Below are 16,895 nucleotides of genomic sequence, written 5' to 3'. Positions count from 1 at the left end.
ATGCACACGTGAGAGTTTTATGACTATAGATGGCTTTTTAATCAGGAAACAAAGACACGCAGAGACCCCACAGCCAAACTAGAAAGAAGAGTTGACAGTTATCGTTAGACCCAAGGATAATTAACTACAGCAACACCTTGCCTAGGGTTGTTGTGGAGTCACCAGTGCCTACAGTCAAGCTAAACTCACTTTCTGAGATGGGTAGTAATTTCAGAGGAAATTCTGGGCTGAACATTGGATTTGCCAGCTTGTGTTAGTTACTGAGAGAACAGAGAATCGCTATCACTTCCCCTCTACTTCCTTCCAATCTTACCCCATTGCTTAGAGGATCCCTGCATCCAGGCTAGCATCAAGGGCTACCAGTAAGAAAACCAAATGCTTTTTTACAAAACACAAAGTTATACTTGAATAAACGGATTAAATGTTTAGGAGTCACGGAAGCGGGCAGAGATATCCTCTGGCTTGCTTGACTAGGGAAAGGAAGAAATCCATAAATAAAGTGAGTAACAAACCTGCCATCACCAACAGGAAATCTATTGCTTATCAGTAAACAGCCAACACTATGTCCAGTGCTGGAGGGGAAAAAAAAAAAAAAAAGGATGATGCTTAAAAATACCAAAACACACAATGTTAAAAAAAAAAAAAAGGATTAAAAGGGGCATTATATTTCTAACAATAAATAGCCAGTAGCACTGTAGGCTGATGCACACACTCCCTCTTTGTCCATCTGCAGGTCACAGCACAGGCTGGACGTATTTCCCTGGGGCGAATTATCTCCTCCAGTGTGCTGAGGAAGAAGTTACACCCATTCCCATCCTGCTGAGTCTCTCCGTGCCCCTCAGCCTTGCCTGGCAGAATCCGTGTTCCTGTCCTACCTTCGCTGTGCTTTACAGGAGGATGGGAACACCCTGGAGCAGCTCGCGCTCTCAGTGCTTTGGCCTTAGCGCCTGTTTCTCTTCCTCAGACGATAGGGTTGGGCAACTGAGGGCCTCACGTAAAAAGGCTTGTGTCTATTCTCCTACACAACACCAGGAATGCACAGGAAAGCCAGTAAGACAATGCAGCCCTGAAGAACTGTTATGAAACAGCAGTAAATCTTCTCCTCGGATTTTGACACTGTGCTATCATGCCCACCCAGCATTTATATGAAGGAAAAGGACAGGGGAAAGAAGCTGTATGAAGTTGAACTTTGGCAAAAAAAAAAAACCTCAAATATCACTGCCTCTTCTGCAATAAACCTACTGCTAAGGGAACATTTTCCCAGGTTGTGTTTATGCCCACTTTTTAAAACAACTCCCACATTTGGGAACAGCAAAAGAACAAGAAAAAAATGATGTTCACCTGCACCTGGCCAAGAAAATGGGGACAAAAGGTTACAGCTGCCGGAACAGAAGTCTGTGATCTACGATCGATCATCCCAGCCCTCCTTTACAACCAAACTAACAGGCTACTGAATGAATATAGAAGTCTGTTGAGCAGCACAGGCCGTCGGGCAGCCATAATTGGATATTGTGCTTTGTGAGCTCCCCACAGACAGAGGCGTCACTCCTGGGACCCAGAGTCCTCCATGGGACGGGCTCTGGTCACCCACGAGGCCACCCTTCTTGGGGCCCTGCAACCTGCCCTAAGGCTGTTTTTTTTTTTTGAACCACGAAACTGTAGAAAGGCAGTGAAACAATCAATCAGAGTGAGGTAAGATTTTTACAGCAGCTGGACCTAAATTTAGGGTACAGGTACCCTATCAAGTTCCTATGGGGGTAAGCCAAGGCGTGAATTTAACGAAACAGCCACTCTGTAGTAGCTGTCCATACACATACTCCTATCTTACTGTATGTATATGAGAGGTCAGGCTTTTAAAGACCTTTCGGGGAGAGATAATTATTGCTATATGCTGAGGACACATTCAAAGATGACCGTGATGGCAGTGAGCACACTGCCGGAGAAACAGATAAGTATTCTAAAACTCAAGTTCTCTAACAGCCTACATTTTCACAACTAACAACAAGACACTTCAGTTCAATTACTTTGCTTTCAGTTACAGAAAGGTTTCATTAGATACACACCTCAAAAAAGTATTCTGAGTGCATTGATTTATTTCCCGTGAATGCGTGTTTGTTTTATTATGCAGAGGCTCTGATTTTTTCAGGTGCCACAACGTTAAAAAGTAAACAGAAAGAGGAGTGAGTCACGACATCCCGGAAGATAACACGTGTAGTTTTTAAAATACAAGGGAAGATGATGGTTTCCAGCCACTACATTTTTAGAAAACATCCTAAACAAACTGCAAAAGGAAAACATTAATTTCAAAATCGTGGGTTGTTCAGCAACTTGTTGAAATAAAACAGGAAAGTTGGGGATAACTTTAGAGCAAGTGCAAGGGATGAATAAACAACCTTTGAAGATCACATGTGGAGATAACGCCAAGTAACTCTAACAAGACCTGACATATCAGAGGGTTAAAGGGGCACTAAACCCTCGAGGCCTCATTTCTTCAGTGCTTGAAAGCAATGAGGTTTGATTGGAAAAGTCACATTGATTTTGTTTATTCTGTTATTGCCCTGATTTTTTCCCCTTTGATTTACATTTTTGACATTAAAACGCAGTACATAGTTCTCATTGCTGCTGTCAAATCAGATTTCGAATCTGAGCTATATGTTCTGCCCTCACCAAGTAATCTGTACGGATTCACATATAAGGGTTGTTCCTTTGGCAAGAAATAATAAACGTCGAAGTTGTAACTCTGAGCTTTTGTTTTTCCCTTTTAAAGGCAAAGCCTTTACTTGAAGACAGCACAATAGTTCCAGGCAGAAAATGAGTAAATGTGCATTCATCAGCATCATATATAAATAATACGTGGTACATGAGAAACCAATGCAACGTTAGCTATAACTGAAAGGTAAAACCAACCCACAGGTTGCTCACTACAGTAAGATTGTTCATAAATTATCTACAAGTATTTTAAATAAGTGCTATCATTTCTGAATTATGAAGAAGCACAGATTTACATACATGTTTTTGTAGAGGAAAGCAACAGCTATGAAAGAACAGCTTCATCTGTCACACAGTAACACCCAACTCTGAACTGAGATTTAACTGAAACAATTTTGTAGAGGAAGTAGAAAAGAATTGCAGCAACAAACTGAAAAAGCATCGTGTCATTTAGAAAGGCAAAAAGCAAGCTACAGTGGAGTTAAGGCTGGGCTATTAATGTGGACCTTCTGCAACTTCTGGCAATGGACTGAAGCTGTGTTCAGCATTTCTCTCCCTACCACAGTTTCCTCAAGTAGCACAGTCTCTCTTTCGGGGAGTCCTGTTTATCAATCTGAGGTCGCTCATCTCTGCAAATCATAATTACAAATATTAAAGCAATACTGATGATGCTCTGCCAAACAGGATTGTTCTAAAGGTGCATTAAAACAAGACAAGAGACACTCGAGCCCTCCAAGTTAACCCGAGTGCAGAGCAGAAGGCTAGCTAAGCATTTCAAGCTCCACCTGAAGTCTTCACACGTGACAACATTTTTCATGAAAAGCTGCGTTATCAAGCAGTTACGAGAAAGCTATTTCACACAGCACAACCCACAGTAATAACTGAATTAGCAATCTAAATAATTCCAGTACAAGAAATAGCTCCTATAGGTCACTGGGCTGAAACTAAAACATAGGAGTCGGTAAGTTTTTATTTGAGCACTAGCTTGACAAAGCATGTCTGTGTATTTCAGGAGCCAAATTCTGGGGCAATATGAGGAGGCAGATGTGAAGCCCAGGCCTCGGACTCCTCGGTCGTACCCTGCCTATGAGCTCCTTATCTGAACTGTCAAAAGCTGTCATGGTACTGTCAACAAGATCCTCACTCCCTGATCCCGTTTGGCCTGTTTGCCATTTATTTTCTTATGCTCACATAATCCATCTCACGCTATCACTCAGCTCCCCGCTCCCTGCCCACCCAGACTGGACTCCCTGTGCCTTCCCCTTCAAATCGCGTGCTAAAATTCACATTTTCCACGAAGCCTTCCCACTTTCTTTTTACTGATACTCCTCAGCATCCCTTTCTCTTTTGCTTTCTAAGTGCCTTTGTTCACAGGAGCCCCTTCCTGCTCACCTTTCCCACAAACACCACCACAAAACAACCAAAAGCAGCAGCGGAGAGGCTCAGCCCCATCCCGCCGGGGCGCACAACCTGACCTCCGGGAGCCCCACAGTAACTGCTTGGTACTGGGAATCTCCCTCGTTTCTCAAAACTTTGTACCATACTGAATTTAACTTTAGCAGCTCTAAGCTCTTGAGCACCCCCTAACACAGACCTTTTATTTGTACAGCTGCTTAACTCTTAAAATAAAATAAAAAGCAGCAGCGACTTGTACTTCCAGTAGCACTACTACATAACAGGAACAAGCCATACAGCTGTTAAGTACAGCTGACGTACCGCTCTACTACGTGTTTTTCCAGAGTTCAGCAAATTCGCTCCATCATACTAAAATTAGGAATCATATTAAAAATGGGAATGTATGAAACGGAGCAGAAAGATGCGTTAAGTAAACATTTATTTTCCAACAAATTCTGATTAAGAGAGACTCGATAACTTAGTTAACGCTAGATCTGATAACAAACTGATTTATATTTGAGAGGAAAACACGGAGAATTAGACTGACGTTTTTGCTCGGAGGCTGCATTTCTCGCTCTTTACAAGAGCCTTCCCCTCGCCCCCTGCGAACCCCCGCAGGAAGATGCTTCAGGTTTACGCCGCAATCAGACTCGTTTCCAGCCGGCGTGTCATAACTTCATAACCGCCTTTCCAACGCACGAATTACTGCTGCTCTCGTTTTTCAAGCAGCCTCGGAAAGGGATCCACCAGGGTACGAGACGGGGGAACGAAAGCACCGAGAGCGCTACCAGCGCTAACCAGCCCGAGTGACAGCGGCTGGGGCACCCCGCTCTGCCCGTCCCTCGGCCCGTGTCCGCCCCCTCCCTCCCCGCACTCACCGGCGGAGCTCATGGTGCCCGGGGCGCCGCGCTCCGTCCCGCCCCGCCGGGCTGCCGGGGGCACGAGGAGCCCCTGGGCCCCGCGCCCGCTCCCGCATAACGCCCGCGCCGGCACCGCGCCGCCGGGACGCGCCCACCGCGAGGCCACGCCCCCAATGGCCGCGCCCCCTCGCTCTGACCGCGCCCCCATCGGTGTGACCACGCCCCCTCCATGCCCCCCATATGGCCCCCGCCGCGCCACCTGCCGGCCCGCCGCGAGGCCACGCCCACATGTGACCACGCCCCCCCGCCTCCATGTACGGCCTCTCCCCCCCCGCCGGCCGGAAGCGGGCCCTCGCGGCGCCTTCTGGGACTTGTAGTCCCCGTTCCCCCCCCCCAAGTTCGCGAGGCGGGGAAGGCGCCGGCGGCGGCGGGGCGGACTCCGTTTCCCGTCGTGCCCGCGGGGGGTGGCATGGCGCTGGCAGGATGACACCGGAGTTTGACGAAGAAGTGGTGTTTGAGGTGGGCGCCGGGGGGACACTCGGCGGCGGCGGCGGCGGGCTGGGCCCGCGGTTCTCTCCGCCCCTCGCGGGGGCGGCGTGCGCTGGGCGGCGGCCGTTGGGCGCGGGGCGGCCGTTGGGCGCCGGGCGGGGGCGGCCGTTGGGCGCGCGGCCCGGCCGTTGGGCCGCCTCAGGGCAGCGCCCGCCCCGGGCAGCCGGGCGGGGAGCGGCCGGGCCTTCGTGCGGCGGCACCGGGCCCGCCGGGGGACGGGGGGGGGGCCGCGGCCGGGTCGGGGTATTGGCCCTCTTCGTCCCTGACGGGGTCACCGTGTCGCGTGGGCCTCGCGTAAGGCGGCTGGGAAGTGGTAAATGTGTCTGCGCCTCAGCGACGAAGTCAGATGGGTTTGCAGGAATTGACCGTGCGTGCGTCTCCGTGGAGGTCACGCGTTTCCTCGGGTACCCAAAAAAGGCGTTTATAGAGGAAGCAGTCTGTAAAATAATTATAATTCGGCATTATGATTTGTAATGGCAAAGCGTGTGGTGTTGGATAGAAAAAGCTACTTGAATAAGGAATGGAGAGTAACCTCAGTACTCCCTGTTCACAGCCCCGGCCTGTACCACCAAGTTTTCATCCAGTCAACCTTGCACGCTATCGATAAAGCCTGTTACGTTGCTGTAGTCATAGAATCGTTAAGGTTGGAAGAGGCCTTCAAGATCATCTGGTCCAATCACTTCCTCAAGCGATGTAAATCCTTGGCAAGAATTTATTTCACAGGTGCAGCGCCTGCCCCCTGCGTGTAGTTTTTCAGTAGAAGTGGTGTTTGACCATTAGCTCCACGGTTCTTTAGTTACTGCAGCAATTACCATTTTGACTAAAAAAGAAAAAGTTTTGCTAGGTAGGGATTAAGAGATCCCCCTGTATGTGCCTGCTCACTTGACTGCTTTCGGAATGTTTTGGAAATGCCTTCCCTGCATTAGTAAAGGTGCTGTGACACATTGCTGTATCAAGCACGTGTTACTATGTCACTCGCTGTGCTTATGTTTCATATAGTAAATTCCAACTATAACAAGATAAGAAACAGTAGGCGAAACAACTGATTTTTTTGGTGGGGTGAGGGGGAAATCCCTGATGAGCAGAGTTGGGTGAGGCACCTGCTGATAATAATGGGTACTTTGCAGTACCCACAAAAAATAGCTTCAGAAGTGCACAGGGGTGTTCTTGCAAAGTGAAGACTCCACAAGGAATGGCGAATAACCTCCACGCAGGTGAGCCAGAGAGGGGTTTTAGCCAGGAGAGGAAAGCATCACAGGTAGTTAATGCTGCAATGTACTTATTTTTAATTACTGTTTCATTTTTGTTCTTGGGCCACAAACTCTCCTCAGTTATCTGTGGTGTATAGGAAGCAGCTACATTTTTTTTTTTTTCTGCACCTCAGCAGGTTGCTTCCCAAGTTATTCTTCAGCAGTCACTATTGCAAGGAGACCATCAGCATATAGACTTTGGTTTTTGTGAGCTCTGAGCTTCTGGCACTCATGTGAACAAGGCGTTGGACGCTATTATAAGCAACGGTGATAAATTTAGTCACGTGTATTGCATTAACTCTGCTCAGGTTGTGGTCACTTATCCGTCCTGACTTACACGTACCTTCAAACCATACAAAACTGCCATTTGATAGACCTTCTTCTGTTCAGAGCAGCTGAACTCTTCTTATTTCTTTGAACAACTGTGGAAGTTTTAGCCCATTTTCTTATCATTTCTTGCTTGCTTTAAGTCGAATCGTTCTGTTCTTATCATGTATTAGTGTCTTTGGCTAGTTTCCTTGGAAAGCACTCGCGCATTAGATGACAACATGGGAATTAGTATCAAGAAAGAAATGGACAAAGCAGAGAGGACATCTTGTTTTGGTCTTGAGAACCTGGAGTCTGAGGCCTCTTTTGGAAGAGCAGAGAAGCTCATGAGGGCAAGAGCACTGAGAAAGGCATATGAAGTATGCCAAGATATTAGGCAGCTACTGAGATCGTATACCATCGCTGCAAAGCTGAAGAAAATCGCTGTCAGTGTGTGTTCAGTAGCTAGTGCACCTCTGCTTCTCTCTCATACCTTTGGTAATTTCTCTCTCTTCCTTCTTTCTTTTCTGTCCACCAGCGTACCAGGAGAGCAGGACCCAGCATCTCTTCTGCTCACTCACACTGTAAGACAGGGTTTTTGTTTCAGTGTGACTCGTGCAGGAACAGACAGCACCTTGCAGTAGTTTTTGTTGATACTGCTCTGTAAAGTCTTCCAATGTGAAAATAGTTCCTAAATCATAGAATATCCCAAGTTGGAAGGGACCTGTGAGGATCATCAAGCCCAACTCCTGGCCCCACTCAGGACTAAACTTAAACCCTGTGTCTGAGAGCATTGCCCAAACCCTTCTTGAACTCCATCAGGCTCGGTGCTGTGACCGCTGCCCTGGGGAGCCTGTCCCAGTGCCCGACCACCCTCTGGGTGCAGAACCTTTCCCTAACCCCCCCAGCCTGACCCTCCCCTGTCCCAGCTCCATGACGTTCCCTTGGGTCCTGTTGCTGTCACCAGAGAATGAGCACTCAGAGTGGGTTATTTCTTTTACCTCAGTAAAATTACCAGGAAAAAATAGACGGTTTTCCTAGAAAACTACGAATGCGTTGTTACTTCAGTCTAGATCAGGCAGAGAGAGAAGCTAACACAGCTCCTGATCAGTGGGTTTGTTGGTGTGTGCCGTGGGTAGGAGTGTCTTGTAGGTTCCACAGCCTGTGCATGGGAGAAGCGCCAGTGATACTGTATTCAGCTATGAAAAATGGAATCGTTTTGCTGGACACAGTGTTTCCTAAGCCTTTGATACTCATATGCAGTAGTGGACTTGAAGAAGCAGACTGCCTGGCTGTGCCACGCTGTTGGTGTGCTTCCCCACGCCTCCGGCAGCTGTACAGCACTACAGTGGTCTCTTGCAATGCCCTTGGTACCTGCCTGTTGGAAGCTGTCATCTGTATGCTTTCCCACTCCATTTGTGTTTACTATCTTCCTTTACAAGTACAGTGTGAAAACTAGCGTGCAGCAGCAGGATAACTCAACTTGCTAGGATCCCTTATGTTTATGAGGCATTTCCAGTATGGTCTTTCGTTTGGTCAAGAGCATACCAAAAGCTGTTCTCTACCTGCTCACCACTTGAGTCTTTTCCTGGGCCTGTTTAAGTGCCTAGCGTGTCGGTCTCCTGAGTCAGTAGCTAGGAGTAGTGGAGGTCCTTGAGAATTGTGCTTGGGATTGCTACCACCTAATGCTGTTATACCAGTCTCGGGAAAAGAGTCTTTGTTGCAGCTTTCAAAAAATTCCTGCGTTCCTGGAAGTGACTATAAATGTACTCTTCTCGATCTCTATTCTTACGTTAAAGAAACGTCATTGTTGTGATAACAAATGCCTAATCAGGAAGGAAGCGATCCTTCACATTTTTCATGCCCAAACAGAATGGGTAGGAGAGAGAAGAGAAGCAGAACAGGGTATGCTTCACCTGTTCCACATCGGTTATGTCCAGTGTTATTTTCTGCATATTTTTCAGGTCATAGCTCTGTCCAACAGGCCTAAAGGCATCAATTTCAACCACCTGCGTTACAAATTGTGCCGTAGCAAACAGATGATATCCCACTGATAGATACTTATGAGCTTCTGAAGACCATTCATCTTTTTCATTACCAAGTTTCTGTTACATGAATATCTCCCTGAAGGAGGACAAGCGCAAGGATGGCATCGCTGCCCTGGGAAAACAGTATTACCTGTGCAGAAGTTCAAGAGCTGTTGCAGATTATCGTGATTGAGTGATAACGAGTGATGGTCATTTTGCTGGTCCAGAAGTGTTGCCATCCTCTATCCAGTTTATAAATGAAGTCCTACAGCACACCGATTTTCATTCACCAACTGAATAGTCGTCTTCGGTTTGAGTTCTTGCAGTTGTTCTACTTTACTTCAGTTTGTACCTCTTAACTTCAGTTCTTGCATTTGTTTTTGCAGTTACTCTTTTAATGAAAGCACCCCAAATATTAGGGGAGGGGGGCAGAACCTGAGAGACACAGAGGTGCCCCGGTATGCTTGGCATGTGTTTGTCTGCTGGCAGCGTGTCAAATTAAAAATTGCTTTAATGTTGGGCAGATTATGGGAAAGAAATGAATGATACTTTTTATTAATGTCTGTCTGTTAAAAAAGGTACTAAGACAGAATAGAGGACATTTGATGTTAAGTTACTTGAGATGAGGTTTTTACAGCCCGAAACGGGCTACAAGACAGAATGCTGTGGTTAAAGTATAGCGTGCACTGTGCTGTGATAGTTTCTGATGAGGTTAACATCCTATGCACAACCCACTGTTATCTCTGCCATTTACCTATTTAGATCCTTTCCCTTCTTAACCGATATGGCGCGGTATCAGAAGTCCATACCCCGTATGGCATAGTATCAGAAGTCCATTTAAGCTTCCTCTGTTTCCATTATCTAGAAAAATGAGCTGTCTCGTCCAAGAAAGATGTCAAGTGAGTGTTGCAATCAACCTCTGATGACCTCATGTGGTATCCTCCTTGATGACCCGTTTTCTTCTTTGTCTTTGAATTTTGCAATAAAGAATAATTATTCTCAGTAGCACGCTGGCTTTTGATCAGATTCGTAGGACTGACATATTGCTTTTTTCTCCTTGTAAGTATAGTCGTTGTGTTTGCTATTTTCCACTTGTGAGTTTATAGATTTATCAAAAATCTTCTGTGCTGGATCTTTGATCTCGTGCACCCATTCTTTCAGAACTCTGGGATGAAGGTGATCCAAATACTGTTCCGTAAGGGCATTTTCAGCTCCTGTGTCCTGCTTCCAGCTGAGTCATTTGTCCTATATTTTAGTGAACTTGTGCCACATTTGTTCCATATGGGTAGTTATTAAAGCTGTGCTCACATAGGTTGGAAGGGACCTGTAGAGATCATTGTGTGCCACCCCCCTGTTCGAGCAGGGCCACCTAGAGCAGATTGAGGATCCAGCAGATCCAGGACCATGTCCAGGTGGCTTTTGAGTACTTGCAAGGGTGGCAAGTCCACAGCTTCTCTGGGCAGCCTGTGGCAGTGCTCCATCGCCCTCACAGTAAAGAAGTGCTTCCTGATGTGCAGACGGAACCCCTGGTGAGACTGACGGGTCTTGTGCCCTTCCTAGAAACGCTTCTGCCCCCATTAGTTACTTCATGTTGCTATTCACTAGCTATTTCAGCACTAATGGAAATTTCTGTTAAAGAATAGTCCTGCTGAAGGCTGGCTGGGTGGCATGGTGATAGTGTCGCTGTTGAATCTAAGCTTTTATTCCTGATCTAGAGGATCTGATCAGTAGGAAGACTCCACATTTTTGAAATGTGGGATTTATTGTTTCTGCCTTCAATCCCAGACTGAAAAATACAATTTATGTTGTATGTGTCATCTTTCCCAACTTCAAACGTTATTTTGTGGAAATGGGAAAATAATACCAAATAACCAAAGTAAGACTTTCTTTTGCTCTTCTATCTGCATCACATCTCAGAATCCATACAAATCTGTACGTTAAGATAAGGTGGGGGTGAATGCAGAGTCAAAAATCTCATGTCCACGTCCAAGATTTTGTATTCATGCAATGTATTGAACACGGTTCTACTGAAACCAGATTAAGTAACTAGAATCGGAACCCACAGACCTAGAACAAAGGTTTTGAAAGTTTATCAGGTGCTTTCATTTCACAGCCCACCCTTACTGAAGCAGTTGTATTCCCATCGCTTGGAAAATAACACTGCACAGAAATGGAATTACCCTTTGTAGAGTTCGGAGAAACGTGATCTGTGTTCTGTCTTTTTGCCAAAGTGGATGAAGTTAATGTGAAAAATGAGTCCTGAAAACAATACAGAAGTGTTTTCCAAGCAGCATGCCATCCTGAGAGAGAAAGAGAAGGCACCGGGGCTCAGCAGGGGTGGCAGCTGCATGGCACAGGGCCTGGCCTCTTGAGAGGAGGTGGGAATGGAACAGTCCCTTTAGGAGGGACAGGACAAAAGCGCTTGGGAAATGCTGGGCGACATGATAAAGCATTCAGATGTCATAAGCTCAGAAAGACTATTCTCACAGCATATTTGAGCAACCATCCAAGAAGGTGCTGCTCGGAGCTGAGTGGCGTGGGGGATGCATACAGATAATGTTTTGACATACAGATTTCTGTAAGATTTGAGAGATTCTAGCAAAAGGCACCACCGTTTCCCAGCATAAAACAGCCATGTTCAGAACATCCTTTAGCTCATGTGCTCAGCACACCTACAATAGCCAAACGTATCTAAAATATGGTATTTCTTTGCCTAGAATACTGGTACATCATTAAATTGAGATGTTCAGATCCTTGTCTGTACACTTTCAAACCAAATCTATTGTTTATCATAACACTCAGGGATGTTTATTTTCACAAATGGTTTCTCCATCCAAATTGAGCTGTTATATATATATATGTATATATATATATAAAATTTTATTTTTGCTTTAAAAACAAAGCAAAAAACAAATCAAAAACCCAGGAAAATATATATTTTGCTTTAAAAACAAAGCAAAAAACAAATCAAAAGCCCAGGAAACTTAACCTTAGAACTTTTTGTTGTGATGAAAATTTTAAGTCATAGTCATTCAAACACCTGAAAACTTTAGGACTTCCAAAACAAAGTCATTCTTGTCAAGAAGTGGGGTTAGAACTGTAATAGTGTTTGGTTTTAAGTGTCAAATGTTTTAAGTTACTAAAAAGGACATTTACACAACCTCAATGGTAGTGTCTGTATTGCTGCCTCAACAGGATTTTTCTCACTGATTATTGGGTGGAATAAAGATGTAGTACTGTCATTTTATACACTTGGATGAAATAAAGCCAGTTTTAAATATACACTTCGGTCAAAAACACTATTTACCTGTTTGAGACTGCTTTGTCTGCCTGAAGTGCGGGCTGTTGCCAGAAGAGATATATGGGCTTCTCTCATTTTTTCCTTCTTACTCCCATCCTCTTCTTTACACCGGTACTAAGATTTGTGGGTGGAGCTGTAACTTGGATCATGAGACTAACCTGACTGTAACTCAGGTGGCTAAGAAAGGAAAACAAAGAAACAAAAAAGACTATTTTATGTTTTTCAGGCAGATCAATTCTTGTTCCATCTCTCCACTTGTCTGCATAAATATTACCATTAGTGTTGTAAAATGGTACTGCAGCTTTCATCTGCAGTTAACGTCAGGTTAAATTGCCCGTGTAACTGCAGCCTGGGGAGATCCCTCTGCTGCAAGATGCTGAACTAGTGGCAAGTGGGCTAATCCAGATATCTTCTCAGAAGTCTGCTATGAGGAAGGGGGGGACTCTCTAAAGAAGCTTCTGGTTGTTGTGGGTGCCAAGTAAAGTCATGAGGCATTTTAGGATAGTATTAATGTCTTATCTAAGCAGACAAAGGAAGGTATTGTATGGGCCATATGGTGTGTGAACCCATACTAACTTTATTATTTTTAATAGGAGATCGAAGACAAAAATACATGATGATCCACAGTAAATTTTCGAGGTCTGATGGTCCAAAAATTTTGGCATCTTCCTCTGTGCTAATTGCTCTGGCATCATTTTCACAGGAGGGTTAATGCTCTTCTCACAGCTTTGTCATGAACCAACTTCCTTGAGACACTTGAGTTTAAAATAAAAACAAAAATCACTCCCGTTCTTTTAGTCCTCATAACATGACTGTTTCTCTTATTTCTAGGATGCTTAGCACTCAGAAAAGATGCTTGCTTGCACTGTGTTTTCAGTAGATGTCAAAATTAACATGACTTGTAATGGATAAACTATTCTTTGGAGCTGTTGTTTTAGAGAAGTTTCCAGAGTGTTTCAAAAATATTCCACGAGTTTACCAGCACGCAAATGAAGGATAAAGTCTACAAGTATTAGTAACCAGTATAAAACGAACTATGTGTTTCCTTGCCAGCTGAGTGCTGTGACTTGCGCAACCAGCGACTTTGCACCCAAAGCTCCCAATACAGTCTGTGGCTGGCCTGTTACTGTGTCCTGCAGGGAAGATACGTTCGCCACTTTCACCTTCAGTTTTCCAGTTCTTAATCATTGCTGTCCTTGTCAGAGAGGTCCTGCTCAGCTTTTCACCTGTATTCAGAGGTCTACTTTTGAATGGGTAAATAATCCAGGGCTGCCATTGCTAATGAGTTTCAGAGCTTTTTCTAGCCCGTAGATTTCTTCATGAGACTTTTCCATGATGGCAATAATGTGCAACCTCCTGCTGAAAATGTAAAGGAAAGAGCTTTCCCTTTTCACAGATCCAGTGACGTGGAACTGTACGTGGGTTATAAAGCTCTTCAGGATGCGGAGATGCTTGCAATAGTAGGTATATATTGTGCATCAGGGAATATTAGGGAACAGTACGAGGTTAATGGCTTCAAAGCAGTTCTCAGAAACTGCTTCTAGATCCCGTGATGGTGTAGTACTGGAGAAAGGGAGGTCTCTGCTACTGTGACGGTGAAAACGGAATAGAAATCTAAATGATTCTTCCCCTGTCGAAGTCATTGTCTAATATTAGCCCTGTCAGTGGCTGGCTGCATGTCAGTCAAGTGAAAGGAGGAGGTGGTTACCGGCCAGGAGAATATGACCAAGGCTTTTAAATACTGTTGCTTGGGAAGTCTTATTAATGGCTTCATATAAGATCGATGTGCAGTAATTCTTTCTAGCAGTATCTTTTTAAAAGCCTTTAGCAATCTGTCATCCTCGTCTCCCTCCCCCCAGTTATAAAGCCACATTAGTCAGGAGAAATCGCACAGTCCTGGGAAGTTTCAAACTGCAGCCGCTGATGCTGTCAGGAAAATGCTACTGTGCAGGAGCACAGGTGCAATTACACTGACTGCTGCTTCTCATCCTTGGCTCGGGTCATCCTGGAGGGACGAGTGGAAAGAAACGGGGAGGTGGGTGAGATTCTGTCAGATGCGTGGGAACAGTACAGAAGAGAAAAATGGAATGCCCTCTTCCAGGAGACAAAGCTTGCGCTGTCTGTAAGTTTTAGTTCAACTTTTTCAAATCTATGTTTTGAGGGGGGGAGGATTTCAATACTGTTTATTTTGTTTTGAGATTTGCCACCTGTTAAACTTATCTGCTAAGCTTTGCTGTCAGAAATGTTAAATCTTTTATTTTTCTTTGTTTTTTAAACTGAGAATTCATAGCTTGTACTCATTTTGGAGGTTGTTTGCGCTCCCACAGTGTTCCTGGCCCATTAGAATCCTTGGCTTTGAGAAAACCATTTCTGTATTTTAAGAAGAGATCTTTAAACCCTCTGCTATGTGCAATCACATTAAATATTATTTTATTATTTTTAATAAGGTTATTCTGCTCCATTAGCTGTGGTTAGAAACTAGAGCAGGGTACTTTTTACTATTTACTACTAGGTAGTAAATTTTAACATGGAGTGATAAAGAGTGTTGGGTGTGGGAAGCCCCCGTCTCTAATGGAGAAATCCTGAGTCATTTAGTTCATGATGCATCAGCAAAAATAATATGGGTGTGGCTTTGATATTCAGCTGCTATTGTAACAAGACTATGAAAGCTAACAGCGTTATAATATCCTTTGTGATTACAAAGGCTTTTTTCCAAATATGCACAAAAGGACTTACATTAAAGTGTAATATTTGTGCTTTCAGGACTGCAATAGATACAGATACTGGAGCAGATATCAATCAAAAGTAAGCTCTTTCCTGTAGCTAGGGAATTCTCTACTCTACCAACCTTTTCATCACATAGCAGTGCATAGTGTTATGTGTTTGATTATTTTTTAATGTTTGGCTTGTTTTTTGTATTTATTTTTACTGTAGGCTTAGAGTTGCAAACGAGATGTTTGATCTTCGGTTCAGTTTAGGTGATTTTTTTTCTAATAAAGTACTGTATGGTAAGTGGCATTAAAATGAGCATTGAAAAAAAGTTAAAGAACAAAATAATGTCAGTGGACTGTTCTTTAATCCTGTGTAATACATCTTGGGTTTAGAATGAGACTCAACCACTTTCAACAATGAAAAAAGACAGTTGTAATTACACATAAGTATTTGAGTGATACTGTTGTTAGTAGTATGAGTCAAAAATACATATGCTCAGTGAGTTGTGAATGAGGAGGAAGGGCTTTTTTCTTGATTCTGGACATGGGAGCTTATATAAAACTATACAACACAATAAACATCTACTTACATTTGGATGGCTTTGTGGGGTGTCTGACAGTAGTGAATTAGAAAATATAAAGATAAGTGGGTTTTTGTTGTTGTCAGTTTCTGCTGAGTTCCCAGAAAACCCTGTTTCTTAAAATCTTCAGAAAACTTATTCCTATTCAGTACTCTTTTCTCTTATTAGCCATATCCTCCTTGTCTAGCCTGTAAGAAGTGCATCAAAGAATAATGTCATCTTGTCATCTGGAACTGTTCTCCATTTCCAGCACACGTTTTTGACAAGTAGCGTAATAAAAAATGCCCTGATTGTAAATGCAATGCCTTTCTCTTGTATCTAGGTGATCTCAGAAAGTGACTTAGAAGACAAAACTTTGAAGAAGCTTCAGATATAAATACAGCATATTGCTGAAAAACCCTGTCATGGTATCCTCATTTGCTTTAGATGGCATTTGCCATCAGTAACTGGTACTGTGATGGTAATATATTAACAATAAGCTGAATGATGACTTTTTTTTTTTCTTTTCTACTTCCTAAATCATTCATTACCATGTTGCTCTACCAGAGACAACTGGAAATAAATAAATGAACCTGATTGTCAAATGTGAGTAATAGTAACTATTCTAGTTAGTATTCAAGTTGAGTGGTTGGATGTAAACATAAAGATTCAAAAATACAATGAAATAGATGCCTTTAGAATAATATGATGCTGTGTTAATAGGAAGATGAAATTTCATCTTTAAATTTTGTGTTCAGACTATCCACTGAAACAGTGTTGCTGTCCCTTTACCTAACATTCTAACCTAAAAGATTTCTTTCAAGGCTAAATTACAACCTACTGGCCTTCTGATATGTCCAGAATTTCTCAAACTAAAACTGTAGTGTCTATAATACATATACAGAACTGTCAAAATCTTTTTTAATGTTGGACTGTTGAAAAAAGGAAGACATTAATTCTAGGCAAGGAAAATTAGGATGCAAAAAAGCAGATCCTATTTTACCTAACCAAGATGTATATTTCTTACTATTATCATGGCATTTGTGTATGAAAACAGTTGAGCCTGGCAATACTGATGCATGACAGCATGAGCTGAAACCAAGGAACTTTTCTCACGGCTGCAAGTGTGTGCACAAAAATATGTGCATGTCTGTGATTTTCTAATGGGAATGAGGGCAACTAAGAGTGAGAATTTTGGCTAAGGTTGTAATCTAGAAATTCAAAGCT

At 43.7% G+C, this 16,895-nt stretch overlaps 2 protein-coding genes across 10 annotated transcripts in view; one reads left to right on the top strand and one right to left on the bottom strand.

Moving 5' to 3' along the window:
* The window catches only part of FGD6 (FYVE, RhoGEF and PH domain containing 6), a 72,841-nt gene extending 67,704 nt beyond the window's left edge, over positions 1-5,137 (bottom strand). The window contains exon 1 of one of the 3 annotated variants that reach the window (XM_040556978.1): positions 4,983-5,137. In XM_040556978.1, the coding sequence (XP_040412912.1) occupies positions 4,983-4,995 (13 nt within the window). In that variant the 5' untranslated portion in view covers positions 4,996-5,137. Of the gene's footprint in view, positions 1-512; positions 535-4,982 lie in introns of those variants that run through there. The other 2 variants (XM_040556967.1, XM_040556989.1) reach the window with 2 other exon arrangements.
* Positions 5,138-5,261: 124 nt separating this feature from the next.
* The window catches only part of VEZT (vezatin, adherens junctions transmembrane protein), a 58,672-nt gene continuing 47,038 nt past the window's right edge, over positions 5,262-16,895 (top strand). For all 7 annotated transcript variants that reach the window (XM_040557030.1, XM_040557058.1, XM_040557021.1 and 4 more), the window contains exon 1: positions 5,262-5,483. In XM_040557030.1, coding sequence (XP_040412964.1) covers positions 5,277-5,483 — 207 coding nt within the window. In that variant the 5' untranslated portion in view covers positions 5,262-5,276. The remainder of the gene's footprint in view (positions 5,484-16,895) is intronic.

This window comes from Cygnus olor, chromosome 1, assembly GCF_009769625.2.
Source record: "Cygnus olor isolate bCygOlo1 chromosome 1, bCygOlo1.pri.v2, whole genome shotgun sequence".
In the NCBI taxonomy this organism is placed as follows: Eukaryota; Metazoa; Chordata; class Aves; order Anseriformes; family Anatidae; genus Cygnus; species Cygnus olor.
Note: the sequence above shows the minus strand (reverse complement) of the source record. Positions and strands in the feature narration are given on the sequence as shown.